The sequence below is a fragment of the Cnephaeus nilssonii genome, assembly GCF_951640355.1.
Source record: "Cnephaeus nilssonii genome assembly, chromosome: 19".
In the NCBI taxonomy this organism is placed as follows: Eukaryota; Metazoa; Chordata; class Mammalia; order Chiroptera; family Vespertilionidae; genus Cnephaeus; species Cnephaeus nilssonii.
This window is the reverse complement of record NC_137090.1, coordinates 5,117,972-5,139,540: the sequence shown is the minus strand read 5'-3', so window position 1 is coordinate 5,139,540 and position 21,569 is coordinate 5,117,972. Positions and strand designations below refer to the sequence as shown.

At 56.0% G+C, this 21,569-nt stretch overlaps 1 protein-coding gene across 8 annotated transcripts in view; it reads right to left on the bottom strand.

Annotated features, from left to right (window-relative positions):
- Window positions 1–3,888, bottom strand: part of LOC307115241 (uncharacterized protein) — a 310,667-nt gene extending 306,779 nt beyond the window's left edge. For 3 of the 8 annotated variants that reach the window (XM_079798377.1, XM_079798375.1, XM_079798376.1), the window contains exon 1: window positions 2,809–3,887. In XM_079798377.1, coding sequence (XP_079654503.1) covers window positions 2,809–2,939 — 131 coding nt within the window. In that variant the 5' untranslated portion in view covers window positions 2,940–3,887. Of the gene's footprint in view, window positions 1–2,808 lie in introns of all 8 variants that reach the window. The other 5 variants (XR_013815092.1, XM_079798378.1, XR_013815093.1 and 2 more) reach the window with 4 other exon arrangements.
- Between the last annotated feature and the right edge of the window lie 17,681 nt (window positions 3,889–21,569).

Genomic DNA, 21,569 nt, shown 5'->3' with positions numbered 1-21,569 from the left:
AGTCACCGCACAGGCCTGGCACGCAGGGCTCGTCAGCGGCGGCTCGGGCTCGGCGGCTCGCTGCTCTCACGCACACCAGGTGTCATCCGTCTGTCTGCCCCACGGGGGACGTGTCGGGACAGATAGGGCTGCGACCCGATTCTCACTGCCCGACTCCTTCCCAGTGGAGGTGTGGGGAGGAGGGAGGCGGGTACCCGGGGATGCTCTTCCCACCCGTGGCCAGGGCTCTGCTCCCCTCCCCTCTGGGTGGGGGAGGGGGGGTGGTCTCCCATCTGCCCTGCTGGCCCTGCAGAGAGCGGAGGGGGGAGTTTACCTGGAGGAGAAGATGAGGGGGTTTCTCAACTGTAAACCTTCTCTGGGATAAACCCTAGCCTCCCCCACAGCGGAGCGCCTGGAGTTAACAATACTGCATTGTACACGCAAACGTTTGCTAAGAGGGTAGATCTCTTATGAAGTGTTCTTATCACACACACATGAAAATAATAATAAAGTGGGCGGGAGGGAACTTGTGGGGGTGATGAATATGCTTATGGCAGATCCGGCGGGGTTTCGCGGTGGTTGGTGTACGCGTATCACAAACTCATCCAGTCTCTACCTCAACTATGGACGGCTTTTGGTGTGGGTCGTACCTCAATACAGAGGCCTCTTTTTAAAAAGGGGGTCTGCTGAACTCCTCTCAACTCCCCCCCCCTTTTTTTTTTTTTTTTTTACAAAACAGCCTTTTCTGCGGTGCAGGATCCTGACTCACAAAACCAACATTCGTGAGCCCCTGAGCAAGGCCCGGGGGTTGATCAGTAATCGCGTGAACCTGGGTGTGAGCACGGGGGCTGTGCGTATGTTTGCATTCAGGGGAGCTGGATGCGGGGTCCAGGGGAAACCCCAGGCACTGTGGGTGCAACATTCCTGCAAACCTAGATTTCTATCTAAGTCGACACCTTTTCTCAGTGACGGGCTTTTGAACCCAGCTGCCTAGTACATTTTCCTCTGTGGTCTCACGAACATAAGTGGCACATGTTGACCAATCTCAGACCGATGCTGACCAGCTCTTTGCCGCAGGAAAAAAACAAAACCAAAAAGCCCCCGTGTTCTGGCTCCCGGACGTGGGTTCCCTGACGGGCAAGTGGTGCTCCCTCCCAGAAAGCCCACCTGGGGACCGCCCGCCAAGGGTGACAGGCCTCGGACTTGAGGCAAAGACAGTGGTTTCTGGGAATGTCCCAAAGGTGGACAAATCCTTCTGTACAGACGTGCTCCCCATGCACGACTTCTCAGGGTAAAAACCCGGAAACACCCGAGTGCCCAACAATGGGGGATTGTCAAGCAATTACGATTCAGTACCTGGGGCGGAGGAGGGCAGTCCTGGCGTGGGGAACCGTCCCAGTGAAATCGAGGGGGGCCAGGGGAAAGTGGGGAACGACGTGGTGTCCATCGCGGGGGTTCCGCAGGGAGGACGTGTGCCTGATTGCCAGCATTGCTGTGGGAACTGGGTGGGTTTTCCTGCTTTTTGCACTTTTTTGTCATTTTCCATAAAAGAGGTTAAGATCAGACGGGGTGCACGGGTGGGGCAGGGGGTCATCCATCAGTGGGACAGTTTCCACCCCAGGAAGTGTCCAACAGGCCATGGGGGTGAGGGGGGGGCGACCACAGGGACCATTGCTGCAGCAACTGGGCAGCGCCAGGGACCTGGTGCGGCCAGAGGCAGGGCTCCTGGGGGAGGGGCAGGACACGCACCTCACCTTTCCTCTTCTGGGGTGCCTGGCCCTTCTCCTCGCCCCCCCACACACACCCCACCCCCAGCAGGTGCTCACTGGAGGCAACAGCACCCAGGGCACCTAGCGAGGAGACCAATGGCAGCTTCCAGAAGTTTTCTCTGCGCGAGGGACTTTGGGGCAGGAAATGGATCATCACAGACAGGAGGGCTGGGAGAAGGGGAGGGGGTCCCACATGGGTTGAGGACAAGCGCCAAGGAGGGGGAAGGACAAAGAGGACCCTGGTTTATCTGCACATCACGGGGGCCTGGCTCGGTCATCCATTCAGTGGACACCTCTTCCTGGCCTGCCCAGGGACAGGCACCGTGCGGCCCCAAACAGGGGGACCCAAAAGGAGGAGGAAAGCGGGGTCCGGGATACCCAGCGGTTTGCTTTCAGTTCAGGACTCACGACAAGCCCCCTCCCCACCTTGGCCAGGAAACCTCTTCCCATGAACAAGTTGGGCGAAGGGTGCAGGGAACGGTGGGGGGACGCAGGGGACCGAGTTCCAGCCACCTTCCACCCATTCAAAGACCGGCCCCCATCATTCCAGCATCGGCCTGACGGAGGACCCAGTCCTTGCAGTAAAGCCAGCCGACCAGGGACATCCAGAAACACACCGTCCTCCGTGCCCAAAGGTGAGAGGGGCTGGCCCGGCCGCCTTCCCCAAGCGCTGCGCCCCGGCGCATTCTGAGTGGATGGTGGCCAGATGCCAGGAGCTTCCCGAGGTGGCTCCGCTCCCCAAATAACGGGCCCCCCAGGGCAACAAGGCCAAAAGGTAAGTGCAAGAGCCGCGCAGTGCGCCCAGGACTCTCCCCAGGCTGAGGGCGGTCCGGGGTGGGGGCAGCCAGCGGCGAGGGCTGGGCGCTGACCACCGTGACCCCAGCAATCCGTTCTGTCTGGAGACAGCGGGGTGGCTCAAAGGTCCTCCGAGAAGATGTCCATTGCCAGGAGAAACATTTCCACCCAGAACCCGCAGACCTTCAGAGAGCGACGCGGGGCGGGGCGGGGCGGGTGGGGAGGCAAATCGAACCTCTCCCCCAGGAAGTGCCAGAAAACTTACCTCCAGGTAAGCGGCCCGACCGCTAGGCAGAATGAATCAATCCGTGGACGGAGACGGGGTCGGGAGTCTTCTGAGCCCGGCTGATACACACCAAGTAATCCACACTGGGCGTCCGCAGCACCCCGCCGCATGGCCCCCTTTCCATCCAAGGTCAAGGAGCTGGTGGCCGGCCTCTGCGCTCGGGACCCGCGGAGAAGGCGCGGAGTTCACTGGCTGCGGTTCCCAAGGGCCGCGTTCCCGGGTCCGGGGGTGGGCGCACGGTTCAGGCGGGTGCAGAGGGCCCCGCGGACCCGGCGAGGGCATCCCGCCTCCTCGCTCCAGGAGAGCACCCCGCATGGACGCCGCGCCTCGCCTTCCTTGGCTGCGCACCGCCAGCGCCAGCCCCGATTCCCGCCGGAACCTCTCTGCCAAGTCCGGGGGGAAAAGCCAAAGGCAAATCCGCTCTCCGCCTCGGGTTTGCAGGTCTGCAGGGCCCAGGGAGCTTAGGGTGGGCGCCCGCGGGGCAGGGGAGGCCTCGGAGGGTGGAGGAGTGCGGAGCGGCGGGTGCCAGCTGCGGCGGCCGCTTCCAGCCGGCTCTGAAGGCGCACAACGTGCAGCGCCGCCTCCGCGCTCTGTGCTGGGCCTGGCCATTCGGCCCTTATATAGCAGCCCGAGGGGGGGGCGGGGCGAGGGGGGAGCGTGGGGTGGGACGGCGAGCGGCCGAACTGCTTTCTGGGAGATGTAGTTCTGTTTTCCTAGGCACAACCCAGAGCCGCGGTAGGAAGGGTTCGGGTCCACTCGTGACAGCTGTCCTCCCTTGCACCCTTCCTTCGATGGGATTCCAGCCTCATCGTCAACTCCGTTAGGTCGAGGCTGGTCTTTGTGCAGAAGGTGGGCAGCACCAAGCCCCTAATGCCTCCCAGGATGACAAGCTTCTATTCCCGAGCCAGAGAAACCAGCCAGGTTGCAGTCCCGCCTGCCACTAACTGCACTTCCTTACACTTGTTCCCTACACACTTGCTAAACACACTCGGCTTCATGGCTCCACAAACCAGTCGCCACCGTGAGACCCTCCTGGATTAAAATTCTGGATCCATGTTTCTCTATCATCGATGTTGCTAACGCTCTCCCTCTCTTGTCCTCTCCCTCAAAAACAAATCAATGAAAACATATTAAACAATTAAAAAAAAAAAAAAGCAAGCCCAGCCAGTGTGGAAATTTGGATTGAGCATTGTTCCATGGACTAAGAGGTCGCTGGTACGATTCCCGGTCAGGGCATATGCCCAGGCTGCCGGCTCCATCCCCCAGTATGGAGCATGCAGGAGGAAGCCAATGGGTGTTTCTCTATCATCGATGTTTCTATCTCTCTCCCTCTCCCTTTTGGTCTCTCAAAAAAGAAAAAAAATCAGGAACATTCTGGAGCTGCCACTGCCCTATTGCAGGTTCAGTTTCTGCAGCCGCCTCCTCACTCACTCACCCCTGAGCACCCGCACACACTGGGAGCAGGAAGGCGGAAGTCCTTCCTCAAGGAGCTCACAGTCCAGCGAGAGGGGGCAGGGGCACCTGGTCACTGTGAGGATGTGAGACTGTAGGGACCTGGGACACCTAACCCTGCCTGGGGACATCCGTCAGGGCGTCCTGAGGGTGGGTCTGTGCTGAGTCTGGAGTGGGAGTGGGTAGGGAATAACAATCTAAAAGACACACAAACCCAAACCAGCACCAACAACAAAGGAGGGCAGAGAGCTGTCTGTGTGGAGGAGACATTGAGGGTATAAAAGAAGGAAGGGGCCCTGGCAGGCGTGGCTCAGTGGTTGAGCATCGACCTATTAATCAGAAGGTCATGGTTCGATTCCCAGTCAGGGCACATGCCCAGGTTGCAGGCGCGATCCCCAGTGTGGGGTGTGCAGGAGGCAGCCAATCAATGATTCTCTCTCATCATTGATGTTTCTCTCCCTCTCCCTTCCTCTCTGAAATCAATAAAATATTTATTTTAAAAATAGAACAATTACAACATACTATAATAGAAATTATGGGAACGGCTTTGGGCCATGATTGAGTAAAACATGGGTGACTTAAACATGAGCACTGTGATACTGCGACAGTCCATCTGAACACTTAGCCGGCTACCCAGTGACTAACGGGCAGGGAGCAGCTACAGCGCGGAGACGCTGGACAAAAGGGATGATTCACATCCCGGGAGGCTCGGAGCGAGATTTTATCACGGGACTCAGAACGGTCAGCAACTGAAAACTGATGAGTTGTTTATTTCTGGAATTTTCCACTTAATATTCTCAGACCACGGTTGACCGCAGGTAACTGAAACCAGGGGAAGAGAACGAGGGAGTGAGAGGGGACCACGGGATGGCGGGCAGAAACAGCCTGACATGGTGGGAACGCAGACAAGTCCAAGACTGACCGGGTGCCGCGGGGGGCGAGGACCCCTCAGACCACAGGACGGGCGTCCTGACCGGGGAAACATGCAGGTGAACTTGGTGCTGATGTCCAAGCGTGTCAGAGATGGGTCTGCCGAGGAAGGGCAGGTTTCAGAAGTGAGAAGGGGAGACCTTCTCACTAGTGATAAAACCCAGGTTGCTGGGTTTGCTATGCTTGGGACAGAGACTAAAATAACGAAGAGGCAAACCCAGACAGATTTCAGTCAAAATAATAATAAGAATAATGATGATGATGATGATGATGATGATGATGATGCCCGGCCGGTGTGGCTCAGCGTAGACCTACGAACCAGGAGGTCAGGGTTCGATTCCTGGTCAGGGCACATGTCTGGGTTGTGGGCTTGATCCCCAGTGTGGGGCGTGCAGGAGGCAACGGATCCATGGTTCTCTCTCATCATTGATGTGTCTAGCTCTCTCTCCCGCTCCCTTCCGCTCTGAAATCAATAAAAGTATCTGTTTAAATGCGATCATGTAATGAAAGCGAGGGCCTCGCCACCAGAAAGTCTAGAAAGGGCCGTCCAGGCCTTAGACTTCCGGCACATGCCGAGTGTGAGCGCTCACAGGTGAGGCTCAGCGGAGCCCGGGTCTCTCTCTCCTTCGCCTCACGAGACTGTGGCTTCCTCTCCCAGCAAGCTCGCTTCTCAGTGATGGATGAGAACGAGAGTTCACGGAGCACGGACTACGGGCTCTGTGCCAGGCACTGAAGCAGCGGATGCTCACAGGACCCCTGAGAGGTGGGAAGTAAGATCACTGCTGCCTCCCAGGTGAGATAACAGACGGAGCAATGTGCCTGTGGCCTGTGGCTGAACAGCCCTGCCGCCTCTTCTACTCCTACTCCCCCCTCCCCCTCACCTCCCTCCGCCCCCCTTCCCCTCCCCCCCCCCCCCCCCCCCCCGGCTTTACCAAGTCACCCTAGTCTCCACTCCCCCTTCCCCAGAGCTGCTGCAGGCATCCTAGTTTCATCTCTCCGCAGGTCCTTTCTCTTACGCAGCCGGGTCTCTGCCCTGTGGACTGACTCTGTCCCCCTCCCTGCCCCCGAGACATGGGACACATCCCAGCTCGGTGCTGAGCTGTCCACTTGTCTCCCTCCTTTGACCCCTGACCGCTCTCACACCCAATCCTGCCCACTGGGAGGCTGGCTGGACTCCAGGCCTGCCCCCTGCCTGCCGGATGTTTCCACACCACCTCAACCTGGGCCGTCTGGGAGCAAGCATCTTCCCCGTGCACGGTTGCTGCCTCGCCCAATACTCCCTCGCCACCGAGTCCCCCTGTGGCCCAGTGGGCCATTCTAGAAAGTGCTGCCTCCGTTCTCCGGCAGCTCTGCCTCCTGCTCTGTCTCGCGTGCACCTGGGGCCTGTTCCGCTCCTCACGGGAGCATCTCAGAAGGGCCAGGGGAGTAAGCCTCCAAGGACAACCCTCAGGCAGTGAAGGGAGCCGCTGAACAAACACCCATCCTTTCCAGCCTTATGTTGGCATCACGTGGGGGGGGGGGCCACCGGGGTGCATGGGGGGACCAGAGTTTGGGATGTGCACACGTTCATCGGAAGCCCTCCCAGCATTGGCAAGAAGCTTTGTAATGCAAATATCCCCAAAAGCACAGGTCCAGGTGGGCCCACTCACCTGAGAGGCCCTCCCTTCTCGGCTGGGCCATTTCCTCCATTCCAGGGATCGGGTCAGAGGGTGGGAGATGGTGGGATTGGGCAGGGCTGGGAAAACGCCCGGGCCCCACCCTCGGCCTCCTCCGCCCGCCCCCAGCAAGGAGGAGGCACACAGCGCTGCCCTGGAACACTGAGGCTTTGTCTGCGGGACGTGCAGCCTCCTCGCTTACCTCATCAGTGCCTTCTCCTCCTTCTCCTTCCCTGAAGATGGGAGGGCAGGAGGAGCGTGGGCAGAGAGGGGCAGAGAGGAGGCTCAGCACACCCAAGCCTGTCCCCCAGCCCCATGTGGCGGAGCCATTATCACCCTCCCTCGCTGCCCTGCCTCACAGGGGAGAACGCTGGCTGAGAGTGGCTGAAGAACTTGACCGAGGTCATGTGGTGAGTAGAAGGCCGACCGGTCTTTGAACCTGGTCCAGTTCTTCTGACGGCACCACCTGTGGGTTTTCCCTCGACGTCCCCGGGCTCTGGGCAGGCCAGACCTCAGCCCAGCGGAAGGGATGGGTCTCTGCTGAAATCCCAGGAGCAGGGAGCGAGCAGGCCCGGAGAAGCAGGGAGGGGCCGCATTCCACGGCCTGACCACTGGAAACTCCACTGGATCAACACGGTCACAGCCGGAATTTCAACCGGAAAGAACTCTCCATTTCATGCCACAAATTGACCTTTAACCTACCTGTTTTCAAAAATTATCCGGGAACTGCAACATCCAACTAGACGTATAGCAAGAAAAGAGATCGAATTAGTAATAAAAATAATAAAAACCTCCCACAGAGAAAACCCTGGGACCAGGTGGCTTCACGCATGAACGCCACCAAACATTTGGAAGAATTAACAGTCATCTTTCACAAACGCTTCCCCAAAAAATAGCAGCGGAGGGACCACTGCCAGGCTCATTCTGTGAGGCCGGTATCACTCTGGTACCCAGCAATACCCAGGACTGCCCTGTTGCCAAAACAAGACAGACACAAGAAAATTACACATCCATATCCCTTACGAATACAGATGCAAAAATCCTCAACAAAATGCGAGCAACGCAAATCCGGCAACAGCTGGAAAGATCATACACCATGACCAACTGGGATTGACCCCAGGAATGCAAAGTTGATGTCACGTAAGAAAATCAACCCCAGGAATATACCAGATTACCCAATTTTCATATTTGCTTAACTGATAGCTTCTGTTACATGGGGAATATGCCCAGTGGCGTTTGGGGAGCCCGGGAGAGTCTCTGGATGGTGGTTAGCTTGATGCTGTTTTTTAATAAGTGCTGTTTAAGCATGCCTGTTGTGAGCGTTTGTTTGCCTGGTGGCCTCCATCCTTTGAGAATAACGCTCTTCCCATCACACGAAGAAGCAGATCGATGGCGGGAGAAAAGAGCTAGCAGGGAAGAGGCTCCACGTGTGCTCGGGAGATGGACCTGTCTCGTTCTTTCATTTGGGGCTTCCTTGTTGCCCCGGGATCCTTCGGCTCAGCTCCCCTTTGGGTCCATGCCAGTTCCATTTGGGTGCCTCTCAATTGCAATTAGAAGTTCAGGTCCCAAACCACGTGGCAGAGGGCGTGATAAAGAGAGCCACTGCAGCTCTAGCCGGTGTGGCTCAGTGGATAGAGTGTCTGCCTGCAGACGGAAGGGTCCCCGGTTGGATTCCGGTCAAGGGCACATGCCTGGGATGGGGGCTCAATCCCCAGGAGGGGGCGTGCAGGAGGCAGCTGATGGATGATTCTCTCTCATCGTTGATGTTTCCATCTCTCTCTTTCCCTACCTCTCTGAAATCAATAAAAAATATATATTTTTAAAGAGCCTTCTTATTGACAGACAGAGAGGAGAGAGAGAGAGAGAGAGAGAGAGAGAGAGAGAGAGAGAGAGAGAGAAAGCACGCATGCCATGGCAAGTTTTTTTGAGACAGACAGCAATCGGTGTGCATACGTCCAGTCAGTGATACTGCCCTGGCCGGTGAGGGTCGGTTGGTTGGGGCATCATCCCGCACACCAAAAGGTCGAAGGTTCAATGCCAAGTCAGGGCACATATCTAGGTTTTGGGTTCAGTCGTCGGTCTGTGCGTGTGTGAGAGGCAGCCAATCAAAGTTTCTACTCTCCCTCCCTCTCTTCCTCTCTCTAAAATCAGGTGAGGATTTAAAAAAATAAAAAATAAGAGTGCTGCTTAGCGACTATCTTCCAGCTAAAATTCTCTACGTTTCGGTGGAAGACGTCTCAATAAACCCAGGCACTCGGGGGTGGGAAGGGATGCCTAGAGGTTTACTGGATTCTTAGAGGAACCAGAGAAGAAGCAGCATTGTGTGAAGCTGCACAGGGAGAGGGACCCAGGGCCCCCGAACCACCCAGTGTGACCCCTTCAGCCCTCAGCTCCTTGGCATCAACCACTCGGCGAAAAAGCACCCCACGAGGTTCTGAGGAGCCGGTCCCCAGGTTCATGGAGTCGGTGGGAAGAGTCTGAAAGTCTTAAGTCCATGATAATGGGGGGAAGGGGGAAGGATGGGGGGAGGGCCTGTCAGAAGTTCAGTGATTGAGTGTCTGTCTCTTTCTTCCTCTCTCCCTCCCTCGCTCGCTCCCTCCCTCCCATCACCCTGCCTCCTGCACAAGGAACTATTGAGAAGGAACAGAACAAACGCTCCCTTATGCGGCTCCCCCAGCGGCTCCGGGTCTGTCCGAGACAGCTGCCTGCAGCACGCAATGGTTACTCATTACCCCGCTCCCCGGGCAGGAAAAGGAGCAAACTTAATAGACCCGAACTAACCCCGGGCTCAAATGCTCCGGCCGTAAATAAATAAACAAGTCAGGTGTACGGGGACTCCACTAGGGGATGGGGGGAGGTGGGGGAAGGGAGGCAGTGCAAGCGGCCTGATGGGAAAAAAAAAAAAACACCCAGAGTTTCTAGAAGGGGAGGAGGAGGGGGCGGGGGACGGAGGAAGGAGAACTCCCTCTGGAGCGAGGACAGAGGGGCGTTTGTGCTGCGGGCTTGTCCTCTGCCTGCAGAGTGGACCCGGGTCTCCGCGGGCCACTCACAGGCCCTGCAGAGAAGGCGGACACTGATGGAGAGAGAGAGAGAGTCTCACTTCTCCAGCCCCCAGCCCTCCTAGGCAGGGCTTGCTCCTGGAAAGGATCCGAGGCGGATGGGGGCACGGGGACACAGGACAGGAGGCTGCCTCCCTGTGACCTTCCAAGCCAACGCTTTGGCCCACGGCCATCACGGGTCCCACTGGACGGGTGGACAGGGAGAGGTGGATGCAGGGGGCCGAGGGACTAGGCCAGTGGTCGGCAAACTCATTAGCCAACAGAGCCAAATAGCAACAGCACAACGATTGACATTTCTTTTGAGAGCCACATGTTTTAAACCTAAACAACTTCTAACGCCACTTCTTCCAAATAGACTCGCCCAGGCCGTGGTATTTTGTGGAAGAGCCACACTCAAGGGGCCAAAGAGCCGCGTGTGGCTCGCGAGCCGCAGTTTGCCGACCACGGGCCTAGGAGGCCAGGCGACTGCTGGCGGGAAGACAGGCCCATCTGCAAATGTAAACCTATCCCTACAAGGGGTTCTCAACCAGGGGTGAGCGCTCCCCTCCCCAGGGGGCGCGGGGCAAGGTGGGGAGACATTCTGGGTTGTCGCAGCTGGGGTGGGGGTGGTGCTGGCCTGCAGTGGGTAGAAGCCGGGGTTCTGCTAAACATGCGACGATGTACAGGACGACCCCCCGCGCCAGAGTGATCCAGCCCCCAGCGTCGCCATGTCCAGGATCTGTGTCGGAGCCCACCGCGAATGCTGCAGATGGCGCCAGTCCGGGCTCCATGCATGCCCCCCCCCCCCCCCCCCCCGCTTTCCTCGGTGAGGCAGCGGGGAAAATCCTGGACCCACCAGGCACTGATGCCCTGGCCTCCCTTTGAGTAACTCAGGGACAGGGCCCAGAGCAAGAGGACCCCACCAAGGAGCAGGGGGGCGCGCCCACCGAGCCCGCGTTCCTGGTCACGGCCGGAGCCTTCCGCAGGCTGAGCGAGTGATTTTGGTACCAAGGGGTGTGGGCACCCATCCCTCGGGCTTAGAATCTCTGCCAACGCTGGCAGGCTGGGGGCATGCGGCCGCGGCCCCCAGTCACGGTCCCGAGACCACGGCCAAGTTTAATGGGCTCTTTGAGGCGGAGAAGACTGCGCTCCCAGAAGGACCTCCCGCCGAGACGGCGCCGCCCGGGGGCTGCGGCCACGCGTGCAGTGAGTGTGAGGCTCGCTTTTGGGGGCGGCTGTGGCCCGGGCTGGTGGCTCTGCACAGCCGGGCTGTTCCAGGAAGGCCAGCCGCTGCGGGAGGGGAGCCCGCCATCCGGTCACGGTCCCGCTGCAGTCCTGCCAGTTCCTCAAAGGTGCCTGTGGGGTGGGAGAGGGTGATGTGTGTGCATGTGTGTGACATGGGTGTGTGTGGCATGTGTGCAGTGTGATGTGTAAGTGCATGTGTGATGTCTGCATATATGCATGTACATATGTGTATGTGATGTGTGTGATTGTGCAAGTATGTGGCATGTTTGTGACAAGTATATGTGGCATGCATGTGGTACATGACATGTAGGTGCATGTATGATGTCTTGTGTACATGTGTGTGATTGTGTAGGTGTGTGGCATGTGTATGGTAAGTGCATGTGGCAGATGTGCAGCAGGTGTGACGTATAAGTGCATGTGTGATGTATGTGTGTGCATACTAGTACATGCATGTATGTGGTGTGTGCATGTGTGTGACATGTGTATGGCCACACTAACTGATTAATGCCACAACAAGAGGACCAAGGAAGATTCCAGAGTTAAGACTGTGCTAAGCCGAAACCGGTTTGGCTCAGTGGATAGAGCGTCGGCCTGCAGACTGACAGGTCCCAGGTTCGATTCCGGTCAAGGGCATGTACCTTGGTTGCGGGCACATCCCCGGTAGGGGGTGTGCAAGAGGCAGCTGGTCGATGTTTCTCTCTAAAAAAAAAAAAAAAAAAGACTGTGCTAAAACATCTCTAACTGGTGGGCACTTTGGGGAGACTGGACACCTGGGCCTAGAGGCTCCGAGAAGAGTCTGAGTTCAATTCCAGTCTCTCTATGTGGAGCTCCGTGACCGTGGGACGGTGTTTAACCTCTGCCGGACTGGCGTCCTCAGCTCTACAAAGGGACAATGACAGCACCCCCTGGGGTGACAGGAATGTGTGACCTCAGGGGGAGCACCCTGCTGGGTGCGGGGGGCGGGGGGAGGGGTTCTTCCTGGAGTCTAGCCTAGCACTGCCTGCTCCCTCCCCTCCTCCCGGGGGACTCAGTCCCTCTGCGCTGGCCACCCCGGAGCGTCAGGCCTCACACTGCAGCTGTCCCCAGTCCATCTGGCCCGGGCGAGCCATCACCCGCCGCCCCCTCGAGGACCCGCGGCCGCCTCGGCGCCCAGCAGACTGTGAAGAAACCGGGCTGGGGCTTCCCCTCCGCTGCGGTGACGCCAGCCTCCCAGATGCCCCAGGTGCCTGATGACAACGTTATCGCCACAATAAACCGCGATGGCCACTATCAACACTCTATCAGCCTCCCTGCCCGTCACCACCCGTTTGTCAACGCCGCCCCTCCCGCCCCCATTGTTGGCTCTCCGCTAGCTTATCTGCTGCTGGAGACAGAAGTCTCGGGCTTAATTGTGGCCAATTAATTATTGAACTCCACGGCCAGCTCCTCCCCACTGGGGTCACGCCCACTCAGGGCCCAGGCAGAATCCATGGCCATCGTCACAGACCGCAGACCGCAGCGGGGACCACACTCAGCCCCGCACCCGGAGAGGGGCTCGGGGCCACGGCGTGAAACTCCTCCTCCATGGAGCCTCTCCCAACCCTTCCATTTGTCCATCCGTCTGTCTGTCTGTCTGTGGTACTCAGTGAAAGTCGTCTTTGTAACAACACTGCTGCTTCACACCGCCTTCCTCGTAAATCAATAAGCGGTGTCAGGCCACATAACTCGCCGGCTTATTTCCACGGAGCCGCGTGAGCCCTGTGCCCGGCTCAGAGCAGGTGCCTAGTCAGTGGAACGAACACAGAGCAGCATCCGCTCCAACTCAGTCTAACTGACCGCGTAACAGCGGATGCGTACAAAACAGCACATGCAACTCCTCCATTTAACCGCCACTGATCACACTCGGTGTCAGGCACTGTTTGAAGCACTTCCTCCTAAGAATTCTAGAGGTCGCCATCAATCTCTATGTTATAGACGAGGAAGGAGACGAAGGCATAAGGAGGTTAAGACCTAAATGAGAGACAAACCAAGACGCACACGCAGACCGAGCCCACCCACACACCTGCGCATGGCATCCTGCTGCTTCCTGAGCGGAGGTTGCCTGAACCCAGCCCTCCTGTGACTTTGGGCCTTCAGGAAAGGCCCTGAGCCGATGCACCGGAGCCAGACGCCAGGCCTGCCCTGACCGCAGACTCACTCGCTGTGTGACCTGGGGCAAGCTGGCTGACATCTCTGGGCCTCAGTTTCCCGGTGTATGCATGATTCCTGAACTCCCAGAAATCACTGGGAAGGTGAGCAAGGGAGCCCCCTAGAGCCAGGAGATGCCATTACAGGTTACTTGGCACTTTTCATGGATTGCTGAGTCAAATTAGTGGGGAATGTGACCAAGCTCTGCTAACTGGAAGGCGCACACACACACACACACACACACACACACACACACACACACACGGGAGAGGGGCAGGGAACGGCGACCCCGGCTGGCACATCAGGTAAGTGGTGAGTGAACTGACTGGGACCGATCGGTGAGGACGGGGAAAAGATACCACAAAGCACCTATGATTTCCCCCGCTTCCCTCAGAGAGTCCCAGCTCTGAGGGCTGGGACCGCCACTCCCGAACCCCTGTCCTGGATTCTTTCCTCTTCCGAGGGCATCGGGAGGACAAACACCTTCTGATCGGAATGTTTTTCCAAAAACTCGGCATCTGGAAGGACCTGCTACAAAGGCCCCCTTTGTGTAGCGGGGAAATGGGCTGGCAATAAAACAGCCCCGACCCTGCAGAGCTGGGAATGGCGGAGGGTGGGGGGAGGTGGGCGGACGAGGCCAGGAGGACGGAGGAGGACGTGCGAGAGCGAGGTCAGCCAGAGGTGTGCCCGCTGGTGTAAAACAGTGCATGATGGCCAGCACTTACCTCGGCTTCCTCTGTGCAGGGGGCTGTTCTAAGCGCTTTATCTTTCGTGTCTTATTTACATAAAAGAAAATCTAAGAGACGGTCAGAGAGAGGGAGACAGACGTCTGAGAGGATGTGCGGTGTGATATACAGAGAGACCGAATGAAGCAGAGGGGCGGTGGGGAGATGGAGGAATCCACACCGCAACCAGGGCACATTTTCAGCCCTGGACAGGGCGAGGCGGAGAAATGATCACTGTCGGAACGTGAAGAGGGGACGGCGGCCTCCCATCTCTCTCTCTCTACCCAGCTCAATTCCCCAGGCCCCCGGGGTCGTGTGCTCCGAAGGCAGGCACGGATGCCCTGGCAGAAGCTTCCAGTCCTTCCCTTCCAGCAGGTGGCTGTGTCTGTGTGTGCGTGTGCGTGCCCACGGGGGTTACAGGGACCCGTAGTAACAGACCAGAGATGCCATGGTCCTCCCTGCCCAGCCTGTCATATGCAAGCAACGCTGGGCGGCCGCCAGCACGCAGGCAGCCCGGAAACACGACAGGAAGCACTCGCCCCGTGTGGGAAGTTCCTGGGAGACTGGAGGCCTGTGACGCCGAATCCCTACCAGAAATCGGGAATAGAGAGCTTCATCCTGATTCTTCCAGAAAGTATCTGGAAGTCAATTCGGGCAGCTCTTGCAGAATCTCAGAATCTCTTTTTTTTTTTTAAATATGTTCTATAGATTTTTAGAAAGAAAGGAAGGGAGAGGGAGAGAGAGAAAAAAACATCAATGAGAATCATTGATCGGCTGCCTCCTGCACGCGCCCTACTGGGGGTCAAGCCTGAGACCTGGGCATATATCCTGACCGGGAATCGGACCGGTGACCTCTTGGTTCATGGGTCAATGCTCAACTGCTGAGCCACACCAGCTGGGTGGATCTCAAAATCTTGGGACTAGAAAGAATGTCAGGAATCTGGTCACAAATGGGAAGGGGATGGACCACCTTGGTGGGGCTTATTAAAAGACAGAGTCCCAGGTCCTGCCCAGTCAGTGAGCAGGGGTGGGTGTGGGAATCTGCATTTGGTCAGCTCTATGGTGATTTTGTTATTAATGCACTTCAAGTGTGAGAAGTATTGGTCCAAACTGTGACCTGGCTTCTGGGAGAGCAACACCTACTCACCTGAGATACGTGACTGTTGATTCAATTCTTAAACATCTCTGAGGCTGCATATTTTCTCATATTTTTCAGGATTCAGTGAGTCTTTTCCAACTTTCTTTTTTTCTTTTTTTCTTTTTTTTACATCCAATTTTACCTTTCTAAGCCTCCTTGCTGTTTACCTGTATTGAGCACAAACTATATGCTGGGTGAGTTTGACTCATATTTTCTTATTTAACATTCATGACATGCCTCTGAGTTAGGCATAGGATGGAGGCAGTTAGAGAGTCGGGAGAACAAGGAGACAGGAGGTCACAGGAAAAGGAGATGACGGAAGCTGAATTCTTGGGGTGCCCTGGTCATTTTTACAACCAGAGTGTGCAGCGTGCCATCAAAACTCAGAACTGCCACATTTGGAAAAATAAAACTCCACTCTAGTCTTGCCAGACTCCCTTGCAGCTAGGATTGGCCACATGCATATTCCTGACCGATTAGATGTTACAGGAAGTTGGCCAAGGAGCTTCTAGGAAATCTTTCGCTTTCCTGACAAGAGGGAGGGTTGCACCTGACCCCCTCGCCTTTCAGCCTTGGTTAGTGTATTAGTTTCCAAGGGCCACCACAACAAAATGGCCACAAACTTGGGTGAGTTAAAACAACAGAAACTAATTCTTTCATAGCGTGGAGGCCGGAAATCTAACATCAAGGTCTCAGCAGGGGTGCATTTCTCCCTGAGGCTCTAGGGAAAAACCCTTCCTTGCCTCCTTCAGCTCCTGACATTTCTTGCCTTGTGGCAGCATCACCCCAATCTCAGCCTCCGTCTTCATTCACACGGCCTCCTGGCTCCACGTGCTCCATTCTGTCTGTTATATGGACACGCTCCTTGGAGCAGGGCCCACTCTAACCCAATCTGACCTCATCTCGATCCTACCTGAGGGACATCTGCAAAGACCCTATAAGGTCACATTCGAAAGTTCTGTGTTGACCTGAATTTTGGGGGAACACCATTTAACTCATTCCAGATAGGAACATAATTCACAGGGCTGCAAGGGCTCCATAGTTGAAGAACAGAAGGGCGGAATATGCTTAATTTCATTAAAAATGTTACCATGTGGTTCGATTTTTAAAGCTTTATTTATCTGGTATTTAATAAGAATAAAAATTTAATTTTAGCCCTAACCGGTTTGGCTCAGTGGATAGAGCGCCGGCCTGCGGACTGAAGGGTCCCAGGTTCGATTCCGGTCAAGGGCATGTACCTGGGTTGCGGGCACATCCCCACTAGGAGGTGTGCAAGAGGCAGCTGATCGATGTTTCTCTCCCATCGATGTTTCTAACTCTCTATCCCTCTCCTTTCCTCTCTGTAAAAAATCAATAAAATATATTTAAAAATTTTTTTTTAATTTAAAAAAAAATGACAAAAATGGGTTGGGGCACTTATGGCCACAACCCAGAAGGCATCAGGAAAATGCCCCCTGCTGGGGTGGGTCAGGCTGGGAGACGTGAAGTGGTGCCCCCAGGCGCCCACGTGGAGCTCAGCCAGGAGGTGCTCTCTCAGCCTTGGCCCAACCATGTCCAAATTTGCCTTCCCTGGTGAGGAGGCCCAGTGCCCCGCTGCTCCCCAAGCTAAAAAGGGCAAGTCGTCAGGACAGGACCCCCTTTGCCATCCCTAACACGACGCTGTTTTCACGACGCTGTTTTCAGGAGCAGAGTGCATGCAGAAGGGCAAGAAAAGTCAGGGCACAGGCTCAGGGCGGAGAAGAGCGATCCGGCCGTCCCTCTCTGCACATCTGCCTCTCTGCGCCGGGCCCTGGGGAACACGGCCAAGATCTTAATCGCCCAGCACCGCTCCGGCACGCCGAGTGTGTGATACACCTGTCTCCACCACCAGGCAAATGAGCGGCTTCACAGGCAGAGGCCTGCCCCGCCAAACAATGCTCCCCTTGTCCCCGCCCAGAGCCGGGGATCAGCAGGGAGGCCAAATCCATCAGCACTTGTCAGGGCCCTCGATACACACAATGCGAGTCATGATCCACCTTCTCCAGCCAAGCCCCAGGCTCCGAGCAGGCAGCGCTCGCTGACACGCAAAGTGTCAGTCAACCTCCTCAGACCCAGGGTGGGGACCCGGGGAGGTAGGAGGGGGGCCCTGGGCTCCCATTCCGAAAAGCCAACCTGAGCCAGAGAAGGTGCCCCTGAAACTCTGACACATACTTTCTTAAAACCGGCCCCGAGAGCTGCTTTAAAAAAAAAAAAAATCCTTCCTCACGTTGGCACCGGGCTCTTCCGGCTCCTTGGGCAAACACCATGCGCACGTGTGCAGGGCACGCCCCTGGTTCACGCGGCCCGCCGCTGGGAGGACTGAACCCCGCCTGGGAAGAGGCGGGATGGAAGCAGAAACTCCCAAAGGAGATTTGCTACAAATGCAGCTCCAACCGAGGAGGCGTGAGGCCATCCCCTGCAGCCAGCGAGGCGGCGGGCTCCCCGGGAGTGTGGGGGTTGTGTGCCCTAGCCCCGTGGCCGGCAAACTCATTCGTCCACAGAGCCAAACATCAACAGGACAACGATCGACATTTCTTTGGAGAGCCACATTTTTTAAACTTCAACTTCTTCTAACGCCACTTCTTCAAAACAGACTCGCCCAGGCCATGGTATTTTGTAGAAGAGCCACACTCAATGGGGCCAAAGAGCCGCATGTGGCTCGCGAGCCGCAGTTTGCCGACCACGGTCCTAGGAGAACCTGGAAGTGGTGTCTATGGATGGCTGCCATGTTATGTGCATTTCTTTCCTTTTTTTTTTTTTAAAAAAAATATTTTTATTGATTTCAGAGAGGAAGAGCGAGATAGAAACATCGATGATGAGGGAGAATCATGGGTCAGCTGCCTCCTGCATGCCCCACACTGGGGACCGAGTCCGCAACCCAGGCCTGTGCTCTGACTGGGGATCCAACTGTGACCTCCTGGTTCATAGGTTGACGCTCAACCACTGAGCCACACCAGCCGGGCAGCATGTGTATTTCTTAACAAGTCCTGCAAACCATTCCCGGCTGGCCTGTTCTGTCCGGTCAGCCCCCTCCCTTCCCCGCCTCCACTGACAGGACCGCCAGTCACCCAGCACCGAGGAGGGGACAGGGGAGACGAGCAGGTTCAGATCCGCCGTCCCTCTGGGGTGGGGTCGCTGGCACCCTCTGCCTCGGCCCTGGGCACAAGCACATTCAGAGCTGGGATTCCTGCCGGTTCCGTCTCCTTCCCTGGATCTCCCTCCCCGTGCTCACCCCACAGGCGTCTTTGTGGGAATGAAATAAGCTAGTGCATGAGTTTCGAGAAAAGCACAAATTCCCTTAGTAATGCAGGATATTGGAGCTGAAGAATATCAGGTAAGAAGTTACCTTTTTTTCACCGAAGGCCGTGGCTCACTTTAAAGGGAAGGAATGAGTTGCGTGCAATATTTAAAGTAAATTACATAATGCCACTTTTTTTTTCCCTTGGTGTAACAATGTCTTTTCCTTTTTGAGATACGTACTGACCTGTTTATGAATAAAATGATGTGCTTTTTTTCCCCCCAAAAAAAATAACGAGGAAGAGGGAGGTGAGAGGGCCAGGTTGGCAGGGGTTGGGGACTGTTGGAACTGGGTGATTCGTACATGGGGGTTCACGCCACCATTCTGTTTACGGGAGTGCGGGTCCGAAATCCTCCATAATAAAAAGCGGAACAGAAATAAATGTCAGGGACCAAAACAGAACTTATGTCTGCATCGTAACGGCAGCGATCATATCTGGCCTTGCTTTTAACATAGATCCGGTTTTGTGTTTTGTTTTTTTTTAAACCAGACAGTAAAAAAGGTGAGTAAGCGCCTGCCGGAGTCAGAGAGTAAACCACTCCCCATTTTGAGTAGGATTCCAGGGCAGCTTGCGTGACACTGACTCCCCGTGAACTTGTACCGTGGTACCAGGTTTGTCAGGATGGACATCGGGGGACCGGAGCCAGTTCCTAAACTCGGGGCACACTGCGATCAAAGCCGTAGGGCTGGTTTAAGAGAGACTGTCACAGACACTCCTGGACCAGAAGCAGAGCAAGCCGGCTGGCATCAATCACTGAGTCCCCAGTCCTCCAACAAGCACACGGCCATTCTCCTCACAGGAACATATTATTAACTGGTATGTTGCTCAAGCAAATGCTATCCACTGAGGCTTTTCCTCTTGCTAATTTTTATTTAAATATATATTTTTATTGATTTCAGAGAGGATGGGAGAGAGAAGTATCAATGATGAGAGAGAATCATTGATTGGCTGCCCCCTGCACACCCTCTACTGGGGATCGAGCCCACAACCCGGGTATGTGCCCTTGACTGGAATCAAACCTGGGACCCTTCAGTCCCCAGGCCGACACTCCATCCACTGAGTCAAACCAGCCAAAGCTATTTTTTTAAAAATATTTTAAAATTTGTTTTTATTGATATCAGAGAGGAAGAGTGAGGGAGAGAAAGACAGAAACATCAATGATGAGAGAGAATCACTGATTGGCTGCCTCCTGCACGTCCCCTACTGGGGATCGAGCCCACAACCTGGGAACGTGCCCTTGACCGGGAATCGAACCGTGACCTCCTGGTTCATAGGGCGACGATCACCACTGAGCCACGCCAGCCAGGCCTGCCTTTACTGTTTTTGTTCTTAGAGATCAGAGAGGTAATATTAGAAAGAACCAGTTCGATCCCTAAATCCTAACAGTCCCATCTGAGCGCAGGTTATCTTCCCGTCTGCTTGGCAAGGTCTGAGCTCCTTCTCAAGTCACGTAAGCACCTACCGCCCTGGGCTGGCGCCATGCCTCACGGTACCTACGTGAAGATCAGACTCTACGTGAAGATCCGTGCTGACCAATGCATGGGACATGGGCGACCCAGGAAGTCCACGGCCCAGCAAAAAGCATCAGGTGTTTATGGGTGATAAACACAGGAGCCCAACAGGTGGGACCAGCCTCCCAGACCAGGACACGGAGGAGAAAATGGAACCTGAGCTGGAGCCGGGAGGAGCCGGGGCCTGGGTGGTGCTGGCAGCCCCGGCAGGGAAGGGCGTGTTTCCCAGGAGCCTCTGCCCTACTTGTCGGCCGCACTTTACCAAACCACAAAGCCTGCTCGGCGCTCCCCTGCCAAGGCTGATCGCAATCCGCCTCGCTATCAGCGTTGTCATCTCTACGGAGACACGGAGTCAGGACCGTGCATCCACGGGGCCTCATCGCATCCCGCCTTTTCCCAGAGCCGCGCTGCCTGGCCCTCCGGGGGCCAACGGTGCCAGCCTGCGTCTCCGTTCACTTCCTTCTCCCCTTCTCCCTCAGCTGCCCCTCTGACCCCAACCCAAACCTTCCACCCACTGTCCCCCTTATCTTTCACGGCCGGGAAGTGAACATTCAGGAGGACAGAGCTCACGGAGGCAAAGATCGAACCCTGACCTTCCCTTTAGCCTCCATGGCTGCGTCACCCAGCCAGACTGCCGCTGTGTGCGGGGCCTGGACCCACAGGGGCTGAGCGGCGGCTGCCGGATGGAGCTGTGAGGACGATGATGGGAAACTGGCATCAGCTTGGAAAAAAGAGGATTTTACTTTTCAGCACCTGCCAGCCTGATGGGTCTGCCAAGGGTTTTACAGTTGCTAAGGATTCTACATTAAACACACACACACACACACACACACACACACCTGCATCACCCCTCCTCCCAAACAGACGAAACTTATTGGGTGAGGAGCCAGCTCTTAGGAAGGAGGATGAGATGGTTCAGGAACCTTTTGTTTCCAGAGCGTTCTCTGTTCTCATCTCCGCCCGACGACCTGAAACATCTCCCTTACGTTAAAGGTTGGGTCCCAAAGCCAGAGGGGTAAGCCTTGACTTGGACCTACAAGATGTGTGTTGTTGTTTTTCATACACAAGGCAGGTGATTATACAACTTTTGAATAGATAGGTATATTTTTTAAAAACTCTTGGGTCCAGCCAGCAAGGCTCAGTGGTTGAGCATCAACCTATAAACCAGGAGGACATGGTTCGATTCCCGGTCAGGGCACATGTCCCGGTGGTGTGCTCCATCCCCAGTGTGGGGCATGCAGGAGGCAGCTGATCAATGATTCTCATCATTGATGTTTCTATCTCTCTCTCCTCCCTTCCTCTCTGAAATCAATTAAAATATATATATTTTTAAAAAGAGGATGGGACACAGAAGGGAAGAGGGTGGGACAGACTCTGGGGTGCTGCTGGCCACAGCTCTCATTGGCAGCGGGGCGGGGGTGAAGGGAGGTGGGGTGCGGGGCCAGCCTCCCTCCTGCATCCCGCTGGGAGGAGGCGGCTGCAGCCCCCAGGCTGCTCTCCCCACTGGAGCGCAGGGCGTTGTGAGCTGCCTCTTCACACCCTGCCCGCCTCCCCGCTCCTCAC